The sequence below is a fragment of the Armigeres subalbatus genome, chromosome 1 (genome assembly GCF_024139115.2).
Source record: "Armigeres subalbatus isolate Guangzhou_Male chromosome 1, GZ_Asu_2, whole genome shotgun sequence".
Taxonomy (NCBI): domain Eukaryota; kingdom Metazoa; phylum Arthropoda; class Insecta; order Diptera; family Culicidae; genus Armigeres; species Armigeres subalbatus.
In genome coordinates, this window is record NC_085139.1 from 95222542 (window position 1) to 95250060 (window position 27519).

At 40.3% G+C, this 27519-nt stretch overlaps 1 protein-coding gene across 2 annotated transcripts in view; it reads left to right on the forward strand.

The window, feature by feature from the left end:
• The first annotated feature begins 872 nt into the window (after positions 1 to 872).
• Positions 873 to 27519, forward strand: part of LOC134202810 (integrator complex subunit 5-like protein) — a 90584-nt gene continuing 63937 nt past the window's right edge. The window contains exon 1 of one of the 2 annotated variants that reach the window (XM_062677807.1): positions 873 to 991. Coding sequence is in view for 1 of the 2 variants with exons in the window: in XM_062677804.1 (XP_062533788.1) it covers positions 11017 to 11246 (230 nt within the window). In the remaining variant the exon portion in view is untranslated. Of the gene's footprint in view, positions 992 to 10826; positions 11247 to 27519 lie in introns of those variants that run through there. The other variant, XM_062677804.1, reaches the window with a different exon arrangement.

Below are 27519 nucleotides of genomic sequence, written 5' to 3' on the forward strand. Positions count from 1 at the left end.
CCTCAATATGATCAGCAACGACAACCACAAACACAACAGAAACAAACGCCGCTCAGCGGGAAGCAAGATACTAACAAACCCCATACTCGAGCCAATTCTTCGAACAGGCAAGGCAGCATCAGCCAACAACAGCAACCACGAACAGCAGCGTCAGTACAACAGCCATCAAATAAACAACAACCAAAACTCAATGGTTTGCCTCAAGCGGATAGTGTCAATAAGGCCATCAGTCTCGACAGCAAACTGGAGCGGCTCAATATCGCCAAAACAAATACTGGTTCCGCCGCCTCCGGTGGGGTCCTCTTGTCTGGGCCGTTCCCCAGAGAAGGTGCAATGATAAAAATCACTGCGTCACTACCGTCGGGTGTGATCTACATCTACCACAACAACGCCAAAGATGGGCAGCAGAGTGACTACTACCTGCTGACGAATCTAATGTATAAGGTGGCACGTGATGCGGTTCCATTGAAGGCGGCACCTTTGGTCGATGATATCATCTTTGCGCCATATCTCGATGGTTTCTTCCGGGCCAAAGTTTTGGCGGTAAGCAACGAGAAGCTGCAGGTATTCTTCGTGGACTATGGTGACTTGGGTATAGTTGAGTGGAGAAAATCTAGAGAAATTTCTAACGCTGTTCTGAAGTGGGCCAAATATTTGACCCATCCGGTAAGGTTGGAAGGGGTGGAAAGTTTTAATACGGCGATGATCAAACTGCTGGAAACTCAGGAACATATAGAAGAATTTGAGATGGTTAAGGCGCGCTCGGTGCCTAGCACGGAGATGAAGGTCGTCGTATTGAAGAGGCCAAAGCAATCGCGGACACTGAACATGGAGCTAATGGAGCTGGTGGAGCGTGAACTTCGAGAGTGGAAGGAAAGCAAACTGGCAAGTAATGAGTTGAATAAACCTGAGCAAACGGCGCAGGAGGTAGAGGTGGATGATGATGCCTGCTCCCATGTGTCGGTGCCGTTCAGCGTCAGTAGCTGCCGCGGTGAGTTGGATGATGGGGGAGATTTCTATGCTATGATTGGGAGAATGATTGATGCGGTCGATTGTCATGACATAGATATGCTATGAACGGTGCCGGTGCTATTTTTTTATTTGAAGTGAATTTGTCCATATTTGTTCATATCCATTATCCATTAACAGTTAACATTATTTTTATAATATCTAACCTAATACTAATAGTTCGGTTGTGGTATATATCTTGAAGTAACTTAAAGGAATTGATTTTGTAAATTTGTAAGGCTCTCAATAACAGTTCTGAACTAATTCACACAGCTTGAGCATAAACTTTTCTCAATCCTAACAAAGAATGTGGAATAAATGTGGAATAAAGATTAAATGATCGTACAGCGACCATCGAATAGAAACTACTTGCCATCATAAAAAAGATGTACCACGTAGATGGCCAGCGATGGCTTATTCAAAATAACTTCTCAGATACCTACGCTAACTTGTGTTGAAAAGTCGGTGGCATATAGTTCTAGGGTTGATGGAGACGAAGTACGTGGTTGTGGGTTGGAATAAAGGTAATGGAAGCATATAATAGGTAGGGGAGCTGTTCCGTTCTCCATCTCAATGAACATATATTCATCTCATCGCGAAAAAAGAAATACGGCACCATTTCGTCGCTTCTTTTTGATAACATGCGTGCTCACTGCTGAAAAAATCACAAAAATAATAAACAAACCAAATACCTTTTCAATGCTTTGTTTTTCGTGAGACCAATATCGGAGCTATGAGATGAAGTCCAGGAGCAGTAACCCTATAAGCTAATAACTAGTGGAGAGATTTGTTTTATTTCATCCATTGAAAAAAATTTATTACCAATTTTGTTAAGCGTTGATTTTATGCCGTTTCGAAAAAGGTGGTCGGTTGTCGGCACCCTAAAAAACCCACTCATGAGCATGAGCATGATTGAGCATGAGCCCACGGTTGCTCCTCCGTTATTGCCAGGCCAGCTGTAATTACACAGAGAACCAACAGATGATGTTTGGGACTAACATCATCCTCAATGTGTAAAAACTGGTGACCCAATATAAAGCAATACCAGCGCCGGCCGTGTCCGAATGCAGGTCAATTAAGGAATGGGTAGGAAAATGTTGACGTGATACTCGCTTTGATGGAAGCCGACGAGTCATCTGCACTTCCACGAGAAATCACTTAGATGTTGGATATACGGGGTAGGGCATGTAGCGGGGTTCGTCTTGGTAAACGGTATGCTGTGTATAACGTGTATCTGATGATCGTGCACTTATTAGTCCAATTACTGACCGCACAAAGTAGAACAAAAAATGCGTGATCCCGAGACTGTTCTGTTTTGAACAAACACTGACAACCGAAATAAGTAACCTTTTTGAAAAATGAAAATAATAGTTCAATTGTGACCGCTACGGTGGCATTCAATATTGAATCACAAAATAGAGTAAATACGTAATGCGCTCACCATTTCCATCATTTTACTACGGTCACTTACAGGGGATGTCCAAAATAACTGGGATAGGCAAATTTTGGGCTTAATTAGGTGTGTTGTAACTATGTCAAATATTATCCGATTTGGACAATTCAGGAATGCCTGAACTAGAAATTTAATGTAGTTTCACCATATGTTCATGGAACCGACCATGGCCATCGGATACCGGAGATATTCCGGGTTTTTCGAAGGTAGGTTCAGAACCGTAAATTTGTGGTGGGTATTAGGATAAGTGGTGGTTAGAAACAGAATAATATTAGTGACCACAAATAAAGTAGGGCTCTTTCTGATTGGAACCATATGTTGAAATTTGAAATCGGACCAGTATCAAGTGAGATATGGCCATTTGTTTAGAATCGGTGCCGATCGGGAGTTTTAAAAGGGACCAGGCCACAAATTCATTTGAATCAAGCTTTTTGATCGAGCTTCCATTATGATTACATTCCAGAAGTCTTCTGTTACGTCTAGAATGAAAAAACAACCAAAAAGACGGATTCTTAAGTTGCTGGGGTGCCCCCGGGGAACCCGTAGAGGGGACATTTCAGTTTTGGCACCAAAGCCAGCCATTCGACGGTTCGTTTTTCACGGTTTTCTATCAGGAAGCGAGGTAGGAGTATGAAATGGACCATTGATGGCTATGACCGCTTCCGGGACCTACGGATTGTCCCCGGGGAACCCGTAGAAGGGGACATTCCAGTTTTAGCGCCAAAACTGGTCATTTGACGGTTCGTTTTTCATGGTTGTCTATCGGGAAGCGAGGTATGCGTATAAAATGGACAATTGAGGGCTTTGACCGTTTCCGGGACCTACGGATTTGTCCCGGGGAACTGTCGAATGACCAGTTTTGGCGCTAAAACTGGAATGCTTCCTGATAGAAAACCATGAAAAACGAACCGTCGATTAACCAGTTTTGGCGCTAAAACAGAAATGTCCCCTTCTGCGGGTTCCCCACTGACAATCCATGGGTTCCGGAAGCGGTCAAAGCCGTCAATCGTCCATTTTATACTCATACCTCGCTTCCTGATATAAAACCATGAAAAACGAACCGTCGAATTACAAGTTTTGGCGCTAAAACATAAAAGTCCCCTTCTACGGGTTCCCCGGGGACAATCCGTAGGTCCCGGAAGCGGTCAAAGCTGTCAATGGTTCATTTTATACTCATACCTCGCTTCCTGATAGAAAACCATGAAAAACGATCCGTCGAACGACCAGTTTTGGCGCTAAAACTGGAATGTCCCCTTGTACGGGTTCCTCGGGGACAATCCGTAGGTCCCGGAAGCGGTCAAAGCTATCAGTTGTTCATTTTATACTCATACCTCGCTACCTGATAGAAAACCATGAAAAACGAACCGTCGAATGGCTAGCTTTGGTGCCAAAACTGAAATGTCCCCTCTACGGGTTCCCCGGGGGCACCCCAGCAACTTAAGAATCCGTCTTTTTGGTTGGTTTTTCATTCTAGACGTGACAAAAGACTTCTGGAATGTAATCATAATGGAAGCTCGATCAAAAAGCTTGATTCAAATGAATTTGTGGCCTGGTCCCTTTTAAAACTTCCGATCAGCACCGATTCTAAACAAACGGCCGCATATCTCACTTGATACTGGCACGATTTCAAATTTCAACATATATATATAGCCAAGATCTTGGTATTTTTTTTAACGAAATTCAGCAATTCTTTTAACCGAAATACCGTCATAATTTTACCGAAATTCGGCAAAGATGACTCTTTATCGAGATCTCGGTAACGATTACCAATGACACGGTAAAGTTTACCGAAATCTATATATGCTGTCATTTCGCGAAAAGCACGTGGTTTTGTTTTGAGCGGGAAAATTCTGCCTATCTTTTAACACGGCGGCTATCTTGACGTTTACCTTCGCAGTCGAGCCTGCGAGTGTAAGACCGCCGCAGCACTCTAAAAAAAGATAAGCGCGACAATATCCAGTTTTCCGCGAGCGGTAATGGCCGCCAGCTTATTGCCTGCGGGTTAGTCTCTGATTTGGCATTTCTGGAGGTCAACTGCACCCACCACTCCGAGCATTCTAACCAATGTGGCATAAAAGAAGGTGCTGATTAAGTGAATTCAAGCCTTTTAATATACCACATTGATCAAAATGCTCGAACGGTGGGTGCAGTTGACCTCCAGAAATGTCAAATCAGAGACTAACCCGCAGACAAGGTGGCGGCCATTACCGCTCGCGGAAAACTGGATAAGTTTCCGAATGTATGTGACTAATGCGATGTATCCAGTTTTCCGCGAACGGTAATGGCCGCCAGCTTGCCTGCGGGTCAGTCTCTGATTTGACGTTTTTGGAGGTCAACTGCACCCACCGCTCCGAGCATTATGACCAATGTTGCATATAACTTCTCTTCTTCATTGGCATTACATCCCCACACTGGGACATTGCCGCCTCGTAGCTTAGTGTTCATTAAGCACTTCCACAGTTATTAACTGCGAGGTTTCTAAGCCAGGATACCATTTTTGCATTCGTATATCATGAGGCTAACACGATGATACTTTTATGCCCAGGGTAGTCGAGACAATTTCCAATCCGAAAATTGCCTAGACCGGCACCGGGAATCGAACCCAGCCACCATCAGCATGGCCTTGCTTTGTAGCCGCGCATCTTACCGCACGGCTAAGGATGTTGCATATAAGAAGGTGCTGATTCAGTGAATCCAAGCCTTTTCATATACCACATTGATCAAAATGCTCGAATGATGGGTGCAGTTGACCTCCAGAAACGTCAAATCAGAGACTAACCCGCAGGCAAGCTGGCGGCCATTACCGCTCGCGGAAAACTGGATAAGTTTTTTCTTATACATGTCATTAAGGTCTGAGGGAAGCTCTCTCGCGGTAGAGCGCTATTTTCGTACTAAAATGTCTATAACTCGGAATTGGGAACGAATTTCGCTTATTCCAACTGACAATCTCTTTGAAATTTATCAGGGAATGTTCCTGCAAAATTTCATGGACCTACTATTTCCCAAATTTGAATTAAGCTCTAAATACTGAACTATTGTAGAACTGAAATTTTCGCTTCTCAGTACCTCTTTCCGATGATTTGAGGCACAAAGGAACCAAATTTCGCAAAACCCAACTGACAAAAGTTTTAAATTTTTTCAACGATCATTTTGACGTAATAAAAAGTATATGTCACCGCAATAAATTTTGCAGGAAGCTCTTTTTACTTCAACCAAGTTTTTTAAATTCCATACAAAAGTTACCATCTCGGGAGAGCAGCCAACAGCATATTTTCTTGTGGCGCACGGCAGGAAAGGAGCGATGAGAGGATGAGAGCGGTAGAAAGTCCGTCAACTTTGTATCCAGCGTGACACTAGAAAAAAAGCGTATTCCTATTTGTGAACACGAGGTTACCAAATATATAAATTGAAATCAAATATAGCAATGAGATGAGATAAAAAATTGAAAATAAATAAGACAAATAAGACAAATCAAACGAATAATCCAAATTAAACAAATAAGACAAATAAAGCAAATAAGGCAAATAGGACAAATAAGATAAACAAGATAAATTCCTACGGAAATACCTCCAGGTATTCCTCCAGAAGTTCCTCCGGGAATTCCTCCGGAAGTTCCTCCAGTAATTCCTCCGGAAGATCCTCCAGTAATTCCTCCTGGAATTCATCCGGAAGTTTCTACAAAAATTCCTCTGGAGTTCCTTCAGAAGTTCATTCGGAAGTTTCTCCAGGAATTCCTTCGGAAGTTCCTCCACAAATTCTTCCGGAAGTTTTTGCAGAAATTCCTTCAGAAGTTTCTCCAGGAATTCCTTCGGAAGTTTCTCCAGGAATTCCTTCGGAAGTTCCTCCATAAATTCTTCCGGAAGTTTTTGCAGAAATTCCTTCAGAAGTTTCTCCAGGAATTCCTTCGGAAGTTTCTCCAGGAATTCCTTCGGAAGTTCCTCCATAAATTCCTTCAGAATTCTCTCCAGCAATTCTTTCGGAAGTTTCTCCAGGAATTCCTTCGGAAGTTCCTCCAGGAATTCTTTCGGAAGTTACTACAGAAATTCCCACGGAAGTTCTTCCAGGAATTCCTTCAGAAGCTCCTCCAGAAATTCTTTCGAAAGATCCTCCAGAAATTCTTCCGAAGGTTACTGCAGAAATACCTTCGGAAGTTTATCCAGAAATTCCTTAGGAAGTTTCTCCAAGAATTCCTACGGAAGTTTCTCTAGGAATTCCTTCGGAAGTTTCTCCACCAATTCCTTCGGAAGTTCCTCCAGGAATTCCTTCGGAAGTTCGTCCAGGAATTCCTTCGGAAGTTCCTCCAGGAATTCCTTTGGAAGTTCCTCCAGGAATTCCTTTGGAAGTTCCTCCAGGAATTCCTTTGGAAGTTCCTCCAGGAATTCCTTCGGAAGTTCCTCCAGCAATTCCTTCGGAAGTTCCTCCAGGAATTCCTTCGGAAGTTCCCCCAGGAATTCCTTCGGAAGTTCCTCCAGAAATTCCTTCGGAAGTTCCTCCAGGAATTCCTTCGGAAGTTCCTCCAGGAGTTCCTTCGGAAGTTCCTCCAGGAGTTCCTTCGGAAGTTCCTCCACGAGTTCCTTCGGAAGTTCCTCCAGGAATTCCTTCGGAAGTTCCTCCAGAAATTCCTTCGGGAATTCCTCCAGGAATTCCTTCGGAAGTTCCTCCAGGAATTCCTTCGGAAGTTCCTCCAGGAATTCCTTCGGAAGTTCCTCCAGGAATTCCTTCGGAAGTTCCTCCAAGAATTCCTTCGATAGTTCCTCTAGGAATTCTTTTGGAAGTTCCTCCAGGAATTTCTCTGGAAGTTACTCCGGGAATTCCTACGGAAGCTTCTCCGGGAATTCCTCCGGAATTTCCCCAGGAATACCTCCGGGAATTTCTCTGGAAGTTCCTCCAGGATATCCTCTGGGAATTCCTCCGGGAATTCCTCTGAAAGATTCTCCGGGCATTCCTCTGGAAGTTCCTTCGGGAATTCCTCTGGAAGTTTTCAGAGAATCTTTTGGAGGAATTTCCGAAGAATTTCCGGAGGAATTCCCGGATGAGCTTTCGGAGGAACTCCCGATGGAACTTCCGGAGGCATTCCCGAAGGAACTTCCGGAGGAACTCCCGAAAGAACTTCCAGAGAAATTCCCGAAGGAACTTCCGGAGGAAATCCCGAAGGAACTTCCGGAGGAATTTCCGAAGGAACTTCCGGAGGGATTTCCGAAGGAACTTCCGAAGGAATTCCTGGAGGAACTTCCGAAGGAATTTCTGGAGGAACTTCTGAAGGAATTCCTGGAGGAACTTCCGAAGGAGTTCCTGGAGGAACTTCTGATAGAATTCCTGGAGGAACTTCCGAAGGAATTCCTGGAGGAACTTCCGGAGGAATTGCTGGAGGAACTTCCGGATGAATTCCTGGAGGAACTTCCGGAGGAACTCCTGGAGGAATTCCTGGAGGAACTTCCGGAGGAATTCCTGGAGGAACTTCCGGAGGAATTCCTGGAGGAACTTCCGGAGGATTTCCAGGAGGAACTTCCGGAGGATTTCCAGGAGGAACTTCCGGAGGAATTCCTGGAGGTCTTTTTTGTCTTATTTGTCTTATTTTTCTTATTTTGTCTTATTTGTCTTACTTACACCAGCACCACTGTTATCACCCAAATACTTTTCAAAGCTTATGTGGAAACCTTGTACATAAATCCTCTCACAATATTTTCTAATGTTGTTCTAGAAACGGCTCTGTTTTCATTTTCCAAAACCAGCTGAAGTTTGTTTATTTTGATTTCCTCATTGCGTGATTGGTCGGCGCTGCTGCTGTTCTCTCGCCGAACCACTGCATGAGTGACAAATTTCTTCCCCATTGTTGCCAATTTCTTTTGTTCTCCGTTTACGGCAAATTCTCAAGCAATTGTAAACTGCATTATGATGAAATAATTTTGACGACACTGCCAGCGTCATTCTGGCGGGCTGAATAAGCCATTTTATAGAAAGCTCAAATGACAGGAGATCAAATACTAATATTTACATTTTACAAGGAACATTTGCGAAAATGAAATGAAATGATGATGATGATGACGAAATGATGATGGTTTACAAGCAAATTTACCAAAACAAAGACCGAGCCGTCCACTCAAAATTTTGATCAGCTGTTCGAATCTGTCTCATAAAATGGCTTATTGGGCAATTTTCTCTCTCAGAGAGTGCTACCACGTGCTTTTTTAACGGAAAACCCTTCCCTCAGACCTTAAGCGCCTGCTTTGGCAAAAAAGTATTAGGGCCAATTTCTTCACCTTCGCTTAACTCTTAGGGGCAAGCCAGAGTAAACGCGACGTGCGATGCGACGCGACGCGACAGTGCAATTTGACAGCCTGTTGATAATGATTGTTATTCTTTTACGTGAGTCGCGTCGCGTCGCATCGCTCGTCGCGTTTACTCTGGCAGGCACCTTAAGCGGTGCTTACCCATACGTTTAAACGTGGTTTAAGGCCTAAGCGGAGGTGAAGAAATCGGCCCTTAGAAATATTAATAATAAACAACATTAATTTTTTTTACGTGTAGATAAATATGTGCAATGCTAATGAAAACACGCCGATAAATATCAAAGTATATTTTAAGTGCGGCACTATTGAAAATAGTAATACTTTTGCACTTACAAATTATGATGAACGAATCAGCAATAATCCATTATCGTCGCACATATTTTGTAACAGTGAAAGTAACTGGTCAAATTCTATGTGCAGAACGCATATATACAATAAGCGTTTTATTCTGAGTGATTGATGGTGCTGGTTTGCGTGGGAGAGCTATCAGATTCGTCAAATCGTCGTTTGAATCTTTGTTTACAAAAGCAGATAAGTCGTTTTAAAAATTTTGTCTTGATTTAATGTCATATTCGCGACTACGAAGGTAAATTCTTCACGCACAGTCTGACAGTTCCTTATGAGATTTTACTGTAGAGCAACAAGAAAGGGTGATCGGCGGCCATGTTTCACGCACAGTCTGACAGATAGCAATGCGTTGTTGCCATAAGAGTGAGTAAATATTTAGAGGCATTACCTTCGTGTTCGCGAATTCTCGCTTAACTTTTCAAAAGGACCTAAGTAACATTTTTTTCATGAATTAATTTGAATAGCGCAATCAACAGAACAACATGAAATCTCATTATCAATCATTAATCCCCGGAAATAGGCAATTACCTTTGATTGAACTGAACTTGAGTTGCGTGCTCTTGCCTACGCAATGCGGTCGGGTCTGAGCTTGACGACCGACTGGCAAATAGCTTACACAACCTCACTTGATCAGTACCGTTGCTGATGAAGAATGTGTATAGCCGCCAGACATTCTAAATACTCACGCTCCTCTAATGTGGACGTGTACAATACACATGTGGAAGTATTGGCTTGATAAATGGATTGCGAGTGATTTGACTATGCGTCCAATTTGGGAATCTCGAGCTCGTTCAGTAGCCGCTAGGTTGCGAAGGCCGACGGAGGTCCTTCGTAGCTTAGTTGGTTAAAGCACCAGTCTAGCGTACTGTAGGGTCATGGGTTCGAGTCCCATCGAAGGGAAAGTGGTTACCTCCAATACATTTTTCAAATCAATATCTTCCACATAACGTACATATTCACATATGAGTTTTCATAACATTGTAAATTAACGTCCAAGTCGGGTGGTTTAATCCCCGGAAATAGGCAATTACCTTTGATTGAACTGAACATGAAATCTGTTGATTGCAGTATTCAAATTAATATTCATGAAAAAAATGTTACTTAGGTCCTTTTGAAAAGTTAAGCGAGAATTGTATTCAACGACGAAACGAAAAGTTTCAATGCAAAAAGCAATATTAAATAGAATAATTAAATATGTGATAAAATTAAATTATAATTGTTTGCAAGCAAATAAGACTGGCAGAGCAATTCAAGATTACAGAATAATCACAGAATAATATTATCCAACGACAATTCTAGATTGCTTTGAGAATTGGTCGTATGTGCAAAAGAGAGATTCTCTTTGATCGCGCTCTCTTTCGCTAATATATCGGCTAGTTTTGCATTTTTTGCTACATTTCCACTTCAGCATGATAGACAAAGCTATCGTCTTTGGTTATCTGCCAAAAAAATCGAAGTAAACTTTTGTATAGTTTTGTAATAATCGAAAGAGAATAGATCCAAAGAGAGACTCTCTTTTGCACATACGACCTATTTTCAAAGCACTCTAGAATTGATTATAGATATTGTCAGCATTGAGCTGGTTGTACTTAAATAAATAGGTAAATTTTACCTATTTATTTTGATGTGTAAATCGCATGAAAGATTGACTTGGCAAAACTGATCCAACCCTGCAGATTTTGCTGATGCGCGCGCATCGTGTTTGGCTGTCACTGTCATCAGTCCGTCAGTCTTGTTTCTTCAGCCGTGTCGTGTGCGTCGTGTCTTGTGTGTTTCTTTGAACAGTTTTTTTTTAAATTGAAAATTCTTAACAAATTGTAAAATATTTGCTCTACAAAGTAAGCTGTGCAGAGTTTTTCGTATTATATTTCTGTGTCTCAACGTTTGGAAGTGATTGTGCGCTGCGTATTAGTCGCCATGCCTCGCAACGATTCTACTAAGATGTCGGCCAACTACAACAACACCGGTGGCGGTGGCAGCAGCAATGCCGACCGCATTCAACCGGGACGGATTATGCTGCTGCTGCGGGATGCACTGGTCGACGACGAACTGGTGTACCAGATCGCCCTCCAGGCTGGCGACGTGAAGGCTGTCCACCGGCCGCAGGCCAACCGGCAGCTGGTGTTTGTCCAATACGAAGATCCGAGGTAAGTGTGCTTGTCGGTGTTGGTGATTATGATATCCGGTGTCAAATTACGTTAGCATTGGAACCACATCATATTTTTCTTGTTGTACATACTTATTTTGATTTTATTCAATACAAATTAAGTACAACCAGCTCAATGCTGACAATATCTATAATCAATTGTCGTTGGATAATATTATTCTGTAATCTTGAATTGCTCTGCCAGTCTACATTGCTGATATCGCTAGCTTATTTGCTTGCAAACCATAATAATTTAATTTTATCACATATTTAATTATTCTGTTTGATTGACACTTTCGTAGCATATAATTCACTCTATATGATGATTACTGTATGTTCGTTTCTTCTTTTTATAACGACATCAATAATGAATCAGGCTATTTTAGCATACATATTTACTGTCTGGAAGTGTAGATTCTTCTTCTTTTCTTTTGAGCTTATTTGTAAGCTTGTTGCTGAGTGGTGTCAACTGGATGTAGAAGATTGGTAATTGGTAATTGATAATGGTGTTTTATTGAAAACGATAGGCTGCTAGTACAAGACTTTTGATCAGGTCAAAGAAGGTTGCTCCATTAGTTTGAATTTTTACTTTACTTAAATTAAATTTTGTTATACCATTATGTGTATATAAATGCATTTGCGTTCAAAATCAATAAGTTCTAAAGTAACCGGTATTAGTAAACCCAAACGAGCAAGTATTTCTCGGGTACTTATTCAAAAGGACATATGTATGTGATTTGGTAAACACAGATTCAAACGTCGATTTATCCGATCTGATAGCCCTCCCACACAAACCGGCACCATAGACAGATAGGGAGAGGTTTCGGCTACCTGCCGGTGGTGTTAATTTGTGTGCGAGTGGCATCAGATTGGACAACTCGTCGTTTGAATGTTTGTTCAAAATCACATACGTCCTTTTGAATAAGTACCGGAGATTTCAATAATATTGATGAGCATCACGTTAGAACGATTTTATATCGAATTAGTTAATAATAAATGATAAAATATACCTAAATTATTATACCGAAACCTGCATCATGCATCAACCTGAAGATATAAATGTGAGCCCTGATTCTGACACAGTAGGAAACTTCGTCGTCGAATTGTGTTTATTTTTGATCAGATGCTCAGCAATGCAGCAATGCAGGCACGAATATAACGCACAATATGCTGTCAAACTTCCAAACAAACCTGTTGCTCTGAACAGCCGTTTGATACGCAAGCGCAAAACATAAACGTTGTTTGGGCTGAAATGAATTGTTATTGATGCATATCTCTTGCAGGCCTGGTAGCGAGTCACTTTTTAGTGACTTGGTCACTATTTTGAGGCTAGTCACTAAAAAGTCACTATTTGCATCCAAAAGTCACTAAAGTCACTATTTTTCGGAAAATGGTCACTAAATGGTCACTATTTTTGCACCGCCTATTGGAAAAAAATCGAAATAAAAATCATTTGTACCTACTTTTATTATCAACCGAATCAAATGTAAATCTGGTAACAATATAGAAATTTGAAATATTATGCTAAAAGCGCTAAGTGTACTACACCCTAGGGAATAATTATAAAGCATTCGCTGATTTTCATACAAAATGGTCATGTTTGAGGATCACTATCTCGAGTTCTAGCAATCAGATTGAGGACATTTTTGGCATCCCAAATTATAATTGTTTTTGGTATGCATGTTAGGCACGTTTTAGTTGGAAATAATTATAAAGCCACCTCTTCTATATGAAACTCTATACAAGTGGAGTGACTTTATAGAGATGAGTGACGTTTATCGCTCGCACACTGATGTGCAATTCGGCATGTGTAAATACATGTTTGTTTTCCTTCTGCTCATAACCTCAAAATTGATCGAGTCATCACAATGGTTGCGAAGGAGTCAAAACATATATGGAAATATACTCATTTTTACCCAAACTTTGCTGAGTAGCATCATCTAGGAGTGTTTGTTTTCCTTTTATCGCCACTCACACATTCGGACGTGAGAATCTCAATAATGGTTTTCAACTATATTTTACATCTAAAAACTTTATAGAACGTGTCTTTTCAATAAACATACATACGTAAAACAGTCAATAATTAAAAATTTAGGTTATTTTAGGCTGAGATGCCAAAAATGTCCTCAATTGAATCGCTAGAAATTAAGACTTTGTTCCACAAACGTGACCATTTTTATGAAAACCAGCGAAGGCTTTATAATGATTTTCGGGGGTGTATTGTGAGAATCGCCAGGTTTTCGATTCAGGTAAACTATGGTCTTGCTCTTCACAAATGGAATTTGTTAAAATACGAATTTCAGACCTAAAGTACAGTACCAGGAGGGTGAAACGCCTGTCATCCGCGGTACAATGGCACTCTACTCAACATCGTTTTTGGTACTTCTGTTTTTGGTACCCAGTTTCTGGGTGGTATACCCGAATACAGCTGCTCGTTTTGGGTGATTGGTTCGTTCGCAGTTAGTGCTAATTGTCGGCAATTAACTTCTCCTTGTGAAAACTTGCAATTGATTGAGGTATATCGAGCCTTTTGTGTTTGTATGACTTTTTTATGTCGGAAAGAAGCCCGTCGATACTTCCGAAGCTTTGTTATTATGAAATCAACGAAATTAAAACAAAAACATTGTACGCCATATTGAACGAATGGTGGGTAGGCGTATTAGCCTTCTCTTCAGTCCCCTGTACAGTACAGAATTCAGTAGGGTAGAATCCAGTTTTTTGACGTAAACTACGTCTAAGGGGAAGACTCGGATACAGGGTGGCAAATGAAAATTTCCAAATTCGAGACCGTCACGAAATCATGTAAGATTTCAAACGTTAATAGCTCCGTTATCTTTCAATGGATTTTCGAGATTTTATTATCAATCGAATCGGAAACTCTCCAGCAATTTTTCAGCCCATTGGAACTATTGATTCCCACCGTAAAAACATTGAAAATTCCAATTCTTTACCAACTCAGAATTTCGTTACGACCGCCGTCTGGTGTCGTTGGTTCTTGTCTTGCGCTCCACTTTTGTGCGGTGACCGCCAGGGACGGGAATGGTTGACATTTCTTTTTACCATTCCTTCTTCTACGCAAAAAAATAAAAACAAAACCACGGCAGCCACAGCAGCAGCCACGCCAAGCAGACGACAGTCAGCACATGCTTTTACCATTTTCTCTCCCCACAATTAATGTTTTCGTACAATAATTTCACAACGTATAACCGTTTTTGGTGGGAAATATTCATTTCATTACTACTTGCTTGATTTAGAGACAAGAACGAATAAATCAGTACCTACGGATAGCACTCCTTCTAGGCTTTGCGCCACAGGTAATTAAACTCGATTCTGTGCTGTTTGCGCTGCGCACGAGCCGAAACAAAAAATCTCACGCAAATGTTGACCGCGCGCCGGCACGACTCTAACGTAGCAGCAAGCAAACAGTTTGCTTCATCGGAAAAATAAATGTCACGATGTCGCGTACATTTTTTTGGAAAACTGTTTCGGCTTGTTTGGCGCAAGAAATTTGACTGAAAAAAAGATAAACATTCGCATAATCAAAGTGTTTTAATGTACATTTCCCAACACTGGCGGTGATTCGCACAAAAAGTACAACAATAGAACCAGAGCAATGACCGCGGTCGGAGCAAAAAAGTAGAGTTTATGAAAAAGTGTTACAGATGCTGGACATGTTGATGTAAGCAAGAGATGATCATTAAAATTGATTATCAACTATAAACAAGATTATCTTACTATTTATGCAGCACCCCTTTAAAATAGCACTTCAAAAGTCACACAACAGTCGGAGAAAGGAAAGGCATCATCACCACTGCGGAATAATAAATTTGGGGTGAAATGAAAAATTTAAATGGTCATATCCAACCATTTTCATATATTGAGTTACGCTTATTTTGTTAGAAACATCAAACATGATTTCCGAAAAACTACACATTTCACGCGGCAAAACGTTTACCAAAAGGAACCTCGCTACCTCCCGACCCCATATATCCAACATCCCAATGGTTACTCGTGGAAGTGCAAATGACTCGTCTGCCTCTATTAATACGAGTGTCACGTCAACATATTCCTACCCATTCAAATTGGCCCGCATTCGGACAGGGCCGGCGCCGGTATTACTTAAATTTGGGTCATCCGTTTGTACACAATGTAGGTTATATTATTCTTAAATATCATCTGTTGGTTGTCTTTGTAATTACATCTGGCCTGGCAGAAACAGAGTAACAACCGTGGCAGTCAATCATGCTCATAAGACTGGTTCAAATTTTGACTTTTTCGCTCCCCTATGCTTAAACGGTGGTATCAGTCGTCTTTATAGAACTTCCCTAATTTTTAGCAGATTTGGTTGTAATTTGACTTAGCACACGCGATTTGAAGTTTGAGAATTACTATGAAAACAGTAACTTTTTTGGAAAACTTTTTTGCAATGTTGCTTATTAATATCTAAAAATATATGAGTACGTTGGCAACATAGAAAATTTTGTTGCGAAACAATTTTCTGCTTGCAAGAATTTTTTTTAATGAAATACTAAATCGTCGGAAATTCATTTAAGCACGTAAAAGAATAACATATCAATAATGAGCATTTTTGTTTTCTTTTTTTACTTTGCTTACGAAAGTTCGATCGGATCGCAACAACAACCGTCTTACAGATTAAGAAATATTCTTCAAGGTCTTCGGGTTGATTATATTTAGGGGGAGATCCTCCAGTGCCGGACACAAAAGATTCTGTCTTTTTAAAAGCCATTTGACAAAAAAAACTCTAACTATCCGGATTATATTTCCTTTTATACCTTATACATAAAATATGGCCATTGATGATTCATACAAGCTATATTTGATCATTTGAACACGTTTTACGACGATGAATTTTGGAGAAAATTTCACGGTTCAGAAAAATGTCTCCTAGTACCGGACACTATTGCATCAAATGTTCAAATATTGTTCAAATGTGACTAAGTTCCTGTTACATGAGTAAAGGCATCATTCAGAATAATCATATTTTGCACGTGCTTCAAGCTGTAAATATTAAAAATTGTTAGTAGAGCTTATTTGACTCTTCACCTAATTTTTTTACATCCTAATCCAAATTCTCACCTTTTAGAATGTCCTCTTTAATTTTTGTTTCTGCTAATTTCTGTGGCTTTCTCAGTACAACAGTAAAGAAACAATTGAATTGAAGTAAGTGTAACAAAACAGGGGTAAAAAATGGCAATGAAAAATCTCAATGTCCGAACACCACAATTAAATGGCAAATCTAAGAAATCATCAACATTATTTAAAATATGGCTAATATGGACCATCTTCACAAAATCAAAATGCATTAGATTGATTTGTGTTGGTTCAAACCTTCAAAAATAACGCGAAACATCAAAATTTTAAGCATTTTTATTCAATTTCATATTTTGTACAAAGCTTACATGAAGATCTGATATTCCAAGCCGTTAAAAGCCTTTTAAATAGCTTCCTTTTGTACTTAATAAGCTGATGGAGGGAGCTCTGCAAGTATCGTTTTAAGAAGTGTCCGGTATTGGGAGGTGTCCTGCGCTGGGGGATATCCCCCTAAATAGTTAATGAGCCGCCTCACGAAACGATCTTTCACATACGGGGCGATTTCCATACAAACTTCAAACTGCTCGTATTCAATTAAAACCAATTCAGTTGAAAATTTAGGAGGTTCATCAAAACAGCAAATGTTATCGTTCAAGCATAGGGGAGCGAAAAAGTCAAAATTTCAATCACTCTAAGCTCTAAGCAAATTAATTATTAGCTTATGATCTGCTTTACGTAGTTTACGTCGGGCGGTCGTATCTTGAATATAACCCTTCTGATTTTTATATCAAAAAACTGCTTCAGATAAACATAAATTTATTCCTGTAACTGAGATAATGAACACAGTTTTAGCTGCATCACATAACAACGTCGAGTGAGGTTTCTCTATTGTCGAATTCGTTTTTAAAAAGTTCCAACCTAGGTTGGAACTAGAGGCCTGAATAGGAGAAACGCGGATAGAAAATATGACTCTGCCAACACTGCATCCAATCTTCTTCATCAAAGAACAACACATGAAAAGAAAGAAAAGGTTTATGTAGATAAAATCTTACTATCCGCTATTTTATATGTCCACATCACATAACAATAGAATCCAATAAACAATGTAATTTCATTTCATAATCTATAAATGACTTGCATATATTATATTAAAATACGTTCAATTTTGTTTATCTAAAAATGACATAAAATCGAATTTGGCCGTTTTCAGTATTTGAGCCAACATTTTGGCTGCTTGACAGGTCTCCTGCTCGATTGGCTGCTGTTTTTTGACGGTTCGATTGGCGGCACATACCTATCCGCGTTTCTCTTATTCAGGCCTCTAGTTGGAACCAGTTCCAACCTAAGTGCTGTCAAAGTGTTTTTTTATTCGCTCAGGTTGGAACTAGGTTCGCACTAGTTCCAACCCCAAAGCTGTCGGGTTCGCACTGTGTTGTTTCACGGTTTCGCACCGGGTTCACCAATACAACTGTACTACAACTGTCAAAACCACGTGGGTGGGTGGGACTGGGCGGAATAAACAAGCAGAAGGGAAAAACGAAGCTATAATATGTTTATTAAAATAAAATGCGCGTTGAAAATCTTTTTTCGAGGAATTTTGTGATATTTGTTATTGTAGTTTAATATGAAATTAATCCGGCAATGTTGTCTAGATTCAGTTTTAAAAATAATTGTTAGGAAAGCTATGTATTCATAAGTTCATTCAGTTTTTCCTCACAGATGATGTCCTAAATTAGGTCGGTGGATGGAATTATGTAGTTTGGGAAGTCCACTTGAAACCCGTTCAAAAAATCCGCTAAAAATTGTCAGAAAAATATATTTGAGGAATACCAAATAGAATTATTTCTTATGCAGAATTTCTCTTTCGGGCGTTTCAGAATTTTCTTCGGGAATTCTGCCAGAAATTACTTCAGAAATTCTTTCAATAAATCTTTCTTGAATTTTTGGCGATATCTTTCAAGAATTTCTCCATATTGTTTCCAAGGGATCCTTTCGAGATGAATTCCTTTGAAAATTCCTCTAGGAATATCTTTGAATACTGTTCCAGGATTTTCTCTGGAAGCTGCTCCAGGAACTAATTTGGAAATTCCTACAATATAATTCCTTCAGGAAATCTTTCTAGAATACAGGAACTTACTCGAAGTATCCTTCAGGAATTGCTCCGCAAGTTTCGTACACAAATTCCCCGGAAGTACCTAGAGCCATTCCTCCGGGAGATTGTTGAAAATTGAAAATGCACGGGGCCCAAAATCCGGCGGAAAATTTTCCCAAGGTGTGAGGCTACCTTTATCAGGAGAGGTAGCGAGGAAAAAAAATTAGCGAATCCTGGAGAATTTTTATTACATGCTTCTGAGTGTTCTCCGAAAAAAAACTTTTGCAGAAATAGATGAATTTACGGAAATACGGAAAATACGGAATTCTTTGTATAAAAATGTGCACATGATTATTGAATATAATTAAATAGGGGAACTGTTCCGATCTCTATCTCACTGAACATATATTCATCTCAACGGGAAACAAAGAAATGCACCACCAATTTCGTCGCCTCTTTTTGTCAACATTTGTGCTCACTGCTGAGAAAAATCCCAAAAATAATAAACAATCCAAATTTCTTTCCATTGCTTTGTTTTTGATGGGATGAATATCGGAGCCATGAGATGAATTCCAGGAGCAGTTTCCCTGTTTATATCCACCTAAAAGTAAATTCCACTATCCGCAAAAATCAGTTCACGCACTTAAACATATTTATTTATCATGATCTGATTAGTCAACGCCAACGCACTTCCAGTGCACTGGATGTCCTGGATCTTATGTTTCGAATCAAAACAAACACGATGCTACGCACACCAACATATCCAATGACAGATGGAACTGAAAATGTTTTTTTATTCAGGGTTCAGGTTGGCACTGACCCAGGTTTAAAAACGAATTCGACATATGTCAGGGAAAATAATGAGCGATAATGTGACTTAAAGTACTTTAAAATTGTATATGATGGTTGTCAAAAGTAATTCTGGCAAAGGCCAGGCTAGACAATGTTTTGACCGTAAGTAAAAAACAGGTTTTGCAAAATCGAGTTGCGGACCAAGCACAAAAGGTCGCACGTTGACTCATAGCAGGCCTGGTGACGATTCACTTTTTAGTGACTTGGTCACTATTTCAAGTCTTGTCACTAAAAAGTCACTATTTGCATCCAAAAGTCACTAAAGTCACTATTTTTCGGAAAATGGTCACTAGTCACTATTTTTGCACAGCCTGTTGTGAAAAAATTCAAAATAAAAATAATTTGAGCCTACTTTTATTATCAACTAAATCAAATGTAAATCTAGTAGCAATATTCAAATTTGAAATAATATGCTCCAAAAAAGCGCCAATTGTACAGACCCGGACATAATTATAAAGCAATTGCTGATTTTCATACAAAATGGTCATGTTTGAGGATCACAAACTGGATTTCTTGCGATTAGAATGAGGACATTTTTGGCATCCCAGCCTAAAATTACCTACATTTTTAGTTAATGATTGTTGTAGTTGAAAATAATTATACAGCCACCACTTTTATATGAGGGCTGGAATGGAATGCCAAAAATCTCCTCAATCTAATCGCAAAAAATCGAGACTTTATGTATTCCTCAAACATGATCAATTTGTATGAAAATCAGCGAATGCTTTATAATTATTTTCGGGGGCATATTGTAAAAATCGTCAGGCTTTCGATTCAGGTAAACTATGGTCTTGGCTCTTCATGAATGGGATTTGTTAAAATGCGAAATGCAGACCTCGAGTGCAGAGTAGAGAACTGAGGAGTATTCAAACCAGTTTTTTTTTTAATTAAAAACTGCTATAGGAAAGGGTAAATTTCTTCCTGTTACTAAGATAGTGAACATAGTTTTAGCTGCATCACATAATAACGCCAATGTCGAGTGAAGTTTTTGTATGTCAGGGAAGGTAATAAGCGTTTATAGGGAGTAAATGATGGAAAGTACTTTAAAGTCGGGGCCCTCCTTAGCCGTGCGGTAAGACGCGCGGCTACAAAGCAAGACCATGCTGAGGGTGGCTGGGTTCGATTCCCGGTGCCGGTCTAGGCAATTTTCGAAATTATCTCGACTTCCCTGGGCATAAAAGTATCATCGTGCTAGCCTCATGATATACGAATGCAAAAATGGTAAACTGGCTTAGAAACCTCGCGGTTAATAACTGTGGAAGTGCTTAATGAACACTAAGCTGCGAGGCGGCTCTGTCCCAGTTTGGGAATGTAATGCCAATAAGAAGAAGAAGACTTTAAAGTCGTTTATGATTGTTGTCAGAAGTAATTCAGGCTAGATAGCGTTTTGACCGTGCGTAAAAAACAGGTTTTGCAGAATCGAGTTGCGAAGCTAGTGCAGAGGGCGTGGGAAAAAAGTTGCTTGATTACTGGGTTATTTGAAAAAAAAAAATCAGATGGTGACACGGCGCCGCTATTTTTTTTTTAACGCGGGTTTTCGCTTCGTTCAATTTTACTGTGTTGCCCCCACTCGCATAACCGTCCCATTTGACTTTTATCACTTTTAGTTAACCCAAGGAATAGTGTTCATTTCTTATGTACTTCCGTACTTCCAAAAATCGTAACTGTAATTGTAATTATTTAATATTTAATTATTGAAATATATTTTATTGAAAATTTCCGCATAACAGTCTTATTAAGAATTTACATGACATTACATTGACCGGATCTAAACAATTTCAATCAAACTGAATCGTTTCACGGTAATCTATCGAATAATGAACAACTTATCAAAATTTCAACAACATCCGTTGATGTTTCAATTTATTAGATTTTTTTTTTGAAGTTTTATGTGGAAGATGCAATTTGGAACTTCAATGGCAACTCTAACTCAGTATGCGGAAAAGCATTATGGGACTGATATGAGAGTGGGGGCAGTGTACTTAGGATTAAATTCTTCACCTACTTTCAACTCCTACTGTTATCGTAAAAAATCGTATTTAAAAAATACCAACCAACGAATAACTTCCTCAATATCCAACTCCATGGTTTTTCTAAGGGTGTCGTTAAGTCGCTGGCCTCTTGCTAAGTTCCATCCTCTTCCTGGTTACCTTGAAGATAGGCGTAGCCAGTAACAGTAGTCCTCATGATTTTTATTTTATTTTTTTTTATTTCTTTATTTGGTAGGCACTCTGTGTTATTTAACCGCTACTGTGCCAAGATCTACTGTGGTATTCTGCAGCGAGAATCCACACAGAATCTATTTTTAGATTTTTCCATTATTCATTGTTGTTGTCGTTGCTGGTCCATCTCATCGTGTTTCCATTGTGTCCGTTTTGTCCATGTCGTGTATCCAATGATCGTTGCCTTTGTTCGGTTGCCATTTATCCGGGTAACGTTGGAGGAATGCCTCCGAGAAGAACAAGTTGTCAGTCGTCATCAGGCAGTCGTGACGGTAAGGCGCGCAGCACCCCAATACGCCACCGCATAGGCTGCGCATCCGGCGACTGACGAAGGTTTTGGTGGAGGGGCTGGGAATCGAACCCACGACCATTCGCTTGTAAGGCGAACGTGTAGCCAACTACGCTACGGGACCCCCCCCCCATTTTTATTTTTATCTTTTCTTGATTTTTGATAGCATTCTAGATAAGCATTTCAAAGGAAAAACATGAGTATCACTGACATTTTTGTCGATTTTGAGTTAAGTTCATGAATCATCACCAAATTGTTAGTTCTTTCAGCTGAACAGATGGAATCAGAAAACTCGTTCCAGAAAACTCGAAAAAACTATCAAGTCAAGCATAACAGTAACACTGGAAAGTTTGTGGCCGGTATGCCATCAGCTATGAACAACAACTTTCGCAATTAATTTGCACCCAAATACCAAGTCATGGAAGCGTTTCTACCAAGAATTCAACTGGATTAAATGTGTGTGCAATTATTAGGAATTTTTAGACAATCATTGAGATTTGCATACTTACTTACACATATCACAAACTTCATCGTTCCATTTTCCCCATGCCTACTTTTGTCGATTGTTACAAATATGCGATCGTAGGCAGTATAAATATGGATACATATTACCTCTACAGAGGGTAGGGCTATCTCAATTTAATTTTATACGAGGTTTCAGTTACTAGTGCTAGGGGAAACCGCCAAATATTAAACGGCTGAAATCATCGTCTACTCTCGAATATCCCATAACAAATGGGTGTTTGAAACCGTTGAAAATTTTAGACGTTCAACAACGAAATATCCTAATTGGTAAAATGTTGACGCGGAGGTTCAATTATGCACGTGTGTGTAAAACAATAAAACAAAGGAATTTCCCCGGGAGGTAGAGAATAAACGATATCGGTACTTTTCCGAACGTTATGGGAAATCCGTTGATGATTTGTTGAAGACTAGTTAGACGAACATTCACCTCACCCCCTCGTATCACGGCTTTGCAAATTGAGCTCTCACTTAATCGACACAATATGAGCCCGGGAGTTACGGCAAGATGTAGGTATCTTGCAGATTTCAGCTGAGCACATTAGCACATGCGATAAGTCAATAGAGGGTACATCTGAAACTTTGCATGCAAGTTGATTCAGTTGAAGTAAAATCGAAATTTCGTCACTATAACACCACTAATCAGTGCAAACACGAGATAATATGTTTACTAGATCTGTTCAAATTTCAAAAAGTTTCTTAAAATCGACCGGTCAACTGGCATTTACAACTCTTATGCTAAGATAGACTTCTGGTGAAAATTTCAGCTTAATTGGTTGAAATTTAGGTGTGCTTCAAATCGATTTAGTGTTTTTGGCATAATTTTGCTCTAAAAAAAATCGTAACTCTGAGTGGGATAAACGAAATTCATTGCAACAACAACTAAATGAAAGCCATACCTTTCCTCGAAAACTTTGTAGAACATTGTGTTATAATTGGATACTCAGATCAACAATAGAAATATGCTTGCCAACGTGCAAGTCTTTGTAATAAGGCAATCAATTAAGCAAATCAAAATGTGAATCCATTCCTCAATTTTCTACTATTTTTATAAGATACCCGCTTAAGGTGACTTGCGGTGGCACTCCAATCTCTTTGTAGTTGTACCATAAAAATCATCAACTTAAGATTAGTAGTCGTGAGAAACTTGACTACCAACACCTACCAATCTACAAGGCAGACAACAATAACCACTTGTTTTGTTAACATCCGACTACCGTAAACATTGCATTAATGTGAACGATTTCAGTCTGAGTTGTACGCAGGATTACTGAATACGGTTTAACTATGACATAAACTAACGAAATGTGTCCGAAAATTAGATTAGCTTTGATTTACGTTGATATTCATGTTTTATTTTTTCATGATGCTTGCTGTTTATGTTTACATATCGTGACATTGTTGCCAGCTGTCCAAACACACCAATAGCATAATTGAAATTTACTGCGTTTTCTTTTTAATTTTTCAAGACGTTCCATAGTAGAATAATGAAGATATAATTATGACATTAATAGATAACAGGTTGGAGAGAGATTTATTATTTTTTCGATATTTTACATGTTTTCACTATGATTTCACAGAATTTCATGTTGACATCACTGCCTGCTGCGATAGGTAATGATCAATGACTGTTTGCATACGACGCTGCCGACGACGAGCAACCGACGACGTCGTTGGCATGCGCGGTGGGAAGATGAAATTTTTTCACTTGGTTTTATTTTCATTGAATCGACGCCAAATGTGTACTAAATGATTCGATTATTTTGGCAATAAGTAGGTTTAGGTTTAATCTTAGTTCTGATACTTTTTCTTGTGAAATGGTGGTCAGGTTTGGTTTTTTATAATAAAACAAATGTGATCGGTGCTATTCCCAGTGAGGAGGTGGGTAATTGTAAGATTGTGTTGGTGAGCCACAGGGCAGCCATTCTGAATGACACCGTAAGAGGCCTTAAGATTTAATACCGTGCATTACGAAAATGAATGTGTAGCTGCGACTTTCCGGACAAATTCAATAAAAAAAATATCTGGATGTAGATTTCATAGGCCTTTTATCAATGAAAAATGTTGATTTTTGAGTATAAGATCTGTTCCGATTATAACACAATGTTCTACAAAGTTTTCGAGGATAGGTATGGCTTTCATTTAGTTGTTGTTGCAATGAATTTCGTTTATCCCACTCAGAGTTACGATTTTTTTGAGAGCAAAATTATGCCGAAAACACTAAATCGATTTGAATCGACAATCGACAACCAATTAAGCTGAAATCTTCACCAGAAGTCTATCTTAGCATAAGAATTGTGAACACCAGTTGACCGGTCGATTTTAAGAAACTTTTTGAAATTTGAGGGAGAGTACCTTGTAGGCGGCGTTCAGCAATGTGATTGCGCGGTAGTTGCTACAATCCAGCTTATCGCCCTTTTTGTAGATGGGACACACGACACCTTCCATCCACTCCTTCGGCAGAACCTCATCCTCCCAAACCTTGGTAATCACCCAGTGCAGCGCTCTAGCCAGTGCCTCACCACCGTGTTTAAACAGCTCTCCTGGTAGTTGGTCAACTCCAGGGGCTTTGTTGTTTTTCAGCCGGTCGATCTTTGGATTTCCTGGAGATTCGGAGCCGGAAGTCACATGTCCTGCGCACGTGCTCCTAGGTTCATTACCATACCACCACCGTTGTCTACCATATCGCCATTCATGTGCTCTTCGTAGTGCTGCCGCCACCTTTGGATCACCTCACGCTCGTTTGTAAGAAGGTTCCCGTTTATGTCCTTACACGTATCGGGCTGTGGCACGTGGGCCTTACGTGAACGGTTCAACTTCTCTTAGAACTTTCGTGCGTTATTAGCGCGGTACAGTTCCTCCGTCTCTTCACTGTCTCGATCTTCCTGCTGGCGCTTTTACCTCCGGAAAATCGAGTTTTGTCTGTTCCGCGCCCGTTTGTATCGTGCCTCGTTCGCCCTCGTGCGGTGTTGCAGCAATCTCGCCCGCAATCTTCTTCTCCTCAACTAACTGCTCACATTCACCGTCATACCAGTCGTTTCTCTGATCCGGAGCCACCGTGCCTAGTGCAGCGGTTGCGGTGCTTCCAATGGCGGATAGAAAATCTCTCCAGCTATCTTCAAGAGATACTGCGCCTAGCTGCTCTTCCGTTGGGAGTGCCACTTCCAGCTGCTGCGCGTAGTCTTGGGCTAGTCTACCGTTTTGTAGTCGCCCAATGTTTAGCCGCGGCGGACGACTCCGATGCGTGTTGATCACCGTCGAGAGTTTTGAGCGCAGACATACTGCAACGAGGTAGTGGTCGGATTCAATATTCGCATGGCGTCAAGTGCGTACGTTTGTGATGTCGGAGAAGAACTTACCGTCGATTAGAACGTGGTCGATTTGGTTTTCCGTAACTTGATTAGGTGATTTCCATGTGGCCTTGTGGATATTCTTGCGGGGGAAGAAAGTGCTTCGAACTACCATTCCGCGGGAGGCTGCAAAGTTTATGCATCGTTGGCCGTTGTCGTTCGATACGGTATGCAGAATATCCGGTCCGATGACCGGTCTATACATTTCCTCCCTTGCTACCTGAACATTCATGTCACCGATGACGATTTTGACGTGGGCATCCATCGTATGTCTGCTTCAGCTGCGCATAGAACGCTTCTTTTTCGTCGTCGGATCTCCCTTCGTGTGGGCAGTGCACGTTGATGATGCTATAGTTGAAGAAACGGCCTTTTATCCTCAGTTTGCACATCCTTGCGTTGATTGGCTGCCACCCAATCACGCGTTGGTGCATCTTTCCCAGCGCTATGAAGCCGGTTCCCAGCTCGTTGGTGGTGCCACAGCTTCGGTAGAAGGTAGCCGCTTGATGCCCGCTTTTCCACACTTTCTGTCCTGTCTAGCAGCGCTACGACGTCGTTGCGGGGATGTAATTCATCGTAGATTATCCTGTCGCAACCTGCGAAGCCTAGCAACTTGCAGTTCCATGTTCCAAGCTTCCAATCGTGATCCTTTATTCGTCGCCTAGGTCGTTGCCGATTGTATCGAGTCGTACTATCTTCTATGTCGTTCGTAATAGTTGTTTTTAAAGGCGGGTTATTGGGCCTGCGCAAACTTCCTGTCTCGTCGGAGGGCCGTCGTGTCAGGGCTGTTTAGCGTCCCACCTAATACCAGGACTTGGGCTTTTGCGCTTTGAGCAGCACACGGTCGCTTTGGCGGAGCCTACTTGCGGATTCATGCAACTTTTTATAGAGGTTTAACAGGGCCCACTGTCAAACCCCATCACATCCTAGGCAGGCGCCACAACTCGCAGATGGCCTGGGGAGGGATCGTCAAGCCCTTGGACATAGTCCCTGTTGCCCCTCGCTCCTATCCGAACTTAAATTATTGTCCAATACTTTTGACGCATTTTTGAAGCTTGTAATGCGTGCGTTTGGAAAGTTTGGTTCGTGCTTTTCTTAATTTGTTTCATTTAAAGATAAAATCAATTGTTTGCTTTTAATGTTTTAATAAAATTTAATAATTCTGAAACATATTTCCAAGTTTACTTTCAATTTCCGTTAAAATTATCAGTCGATATGTCATATTCCGCTAGAAATTTACATCAAACGAGATAGACCACTGGTGCGAACGCTTCTGTCGTGGATCTGGTCCAAATGTGGTATAAATTTGGACCAAGAATAGACCGCTGGTGAAGTTGCCCTTATATATGCACTTTTTCCGATTTACACGCCAGTTGCATTCGACAGGTAAATCCGCCTTTTTGTTTGCCATTGAAAATTGGACCTTCTCAGACATTGCCTTCCGAAGTTGTTGACCAATCTAGACCAACATTTGAAAAGGGTGTAACAGCCAAAAAAAATCCTTCTGATTCTTCGTCTACATATAAAGCTATATCGGTGGATGAAGAATAAGAAGAAATAAATTTTGGCTGTTACGCGCTTTTCAAATGTTGGTCTAGAAATTATCATTTATTTTCATAGGGCCCCTCATTGAGAAAAACACACGAAATTTCAGAAAAATATATAAAGCTCTTTTAGTGGAATGTATTCAACCGTCTAAGACGAATTAAGTACTCTGCATTAAATTCCACCAATTAATTTTCGATATACGTATTTCGACCACAAGATACGTATTTCGACCACAACTGTGGTTTCGTCTTCAGTGACTAGTCGAGTCAAGTACGAGACACTGAAGACGACCACACAGTTGTGGTCGAAATACGTATTTTGTGGTCGAAATACGTATATCGAAAATTAAT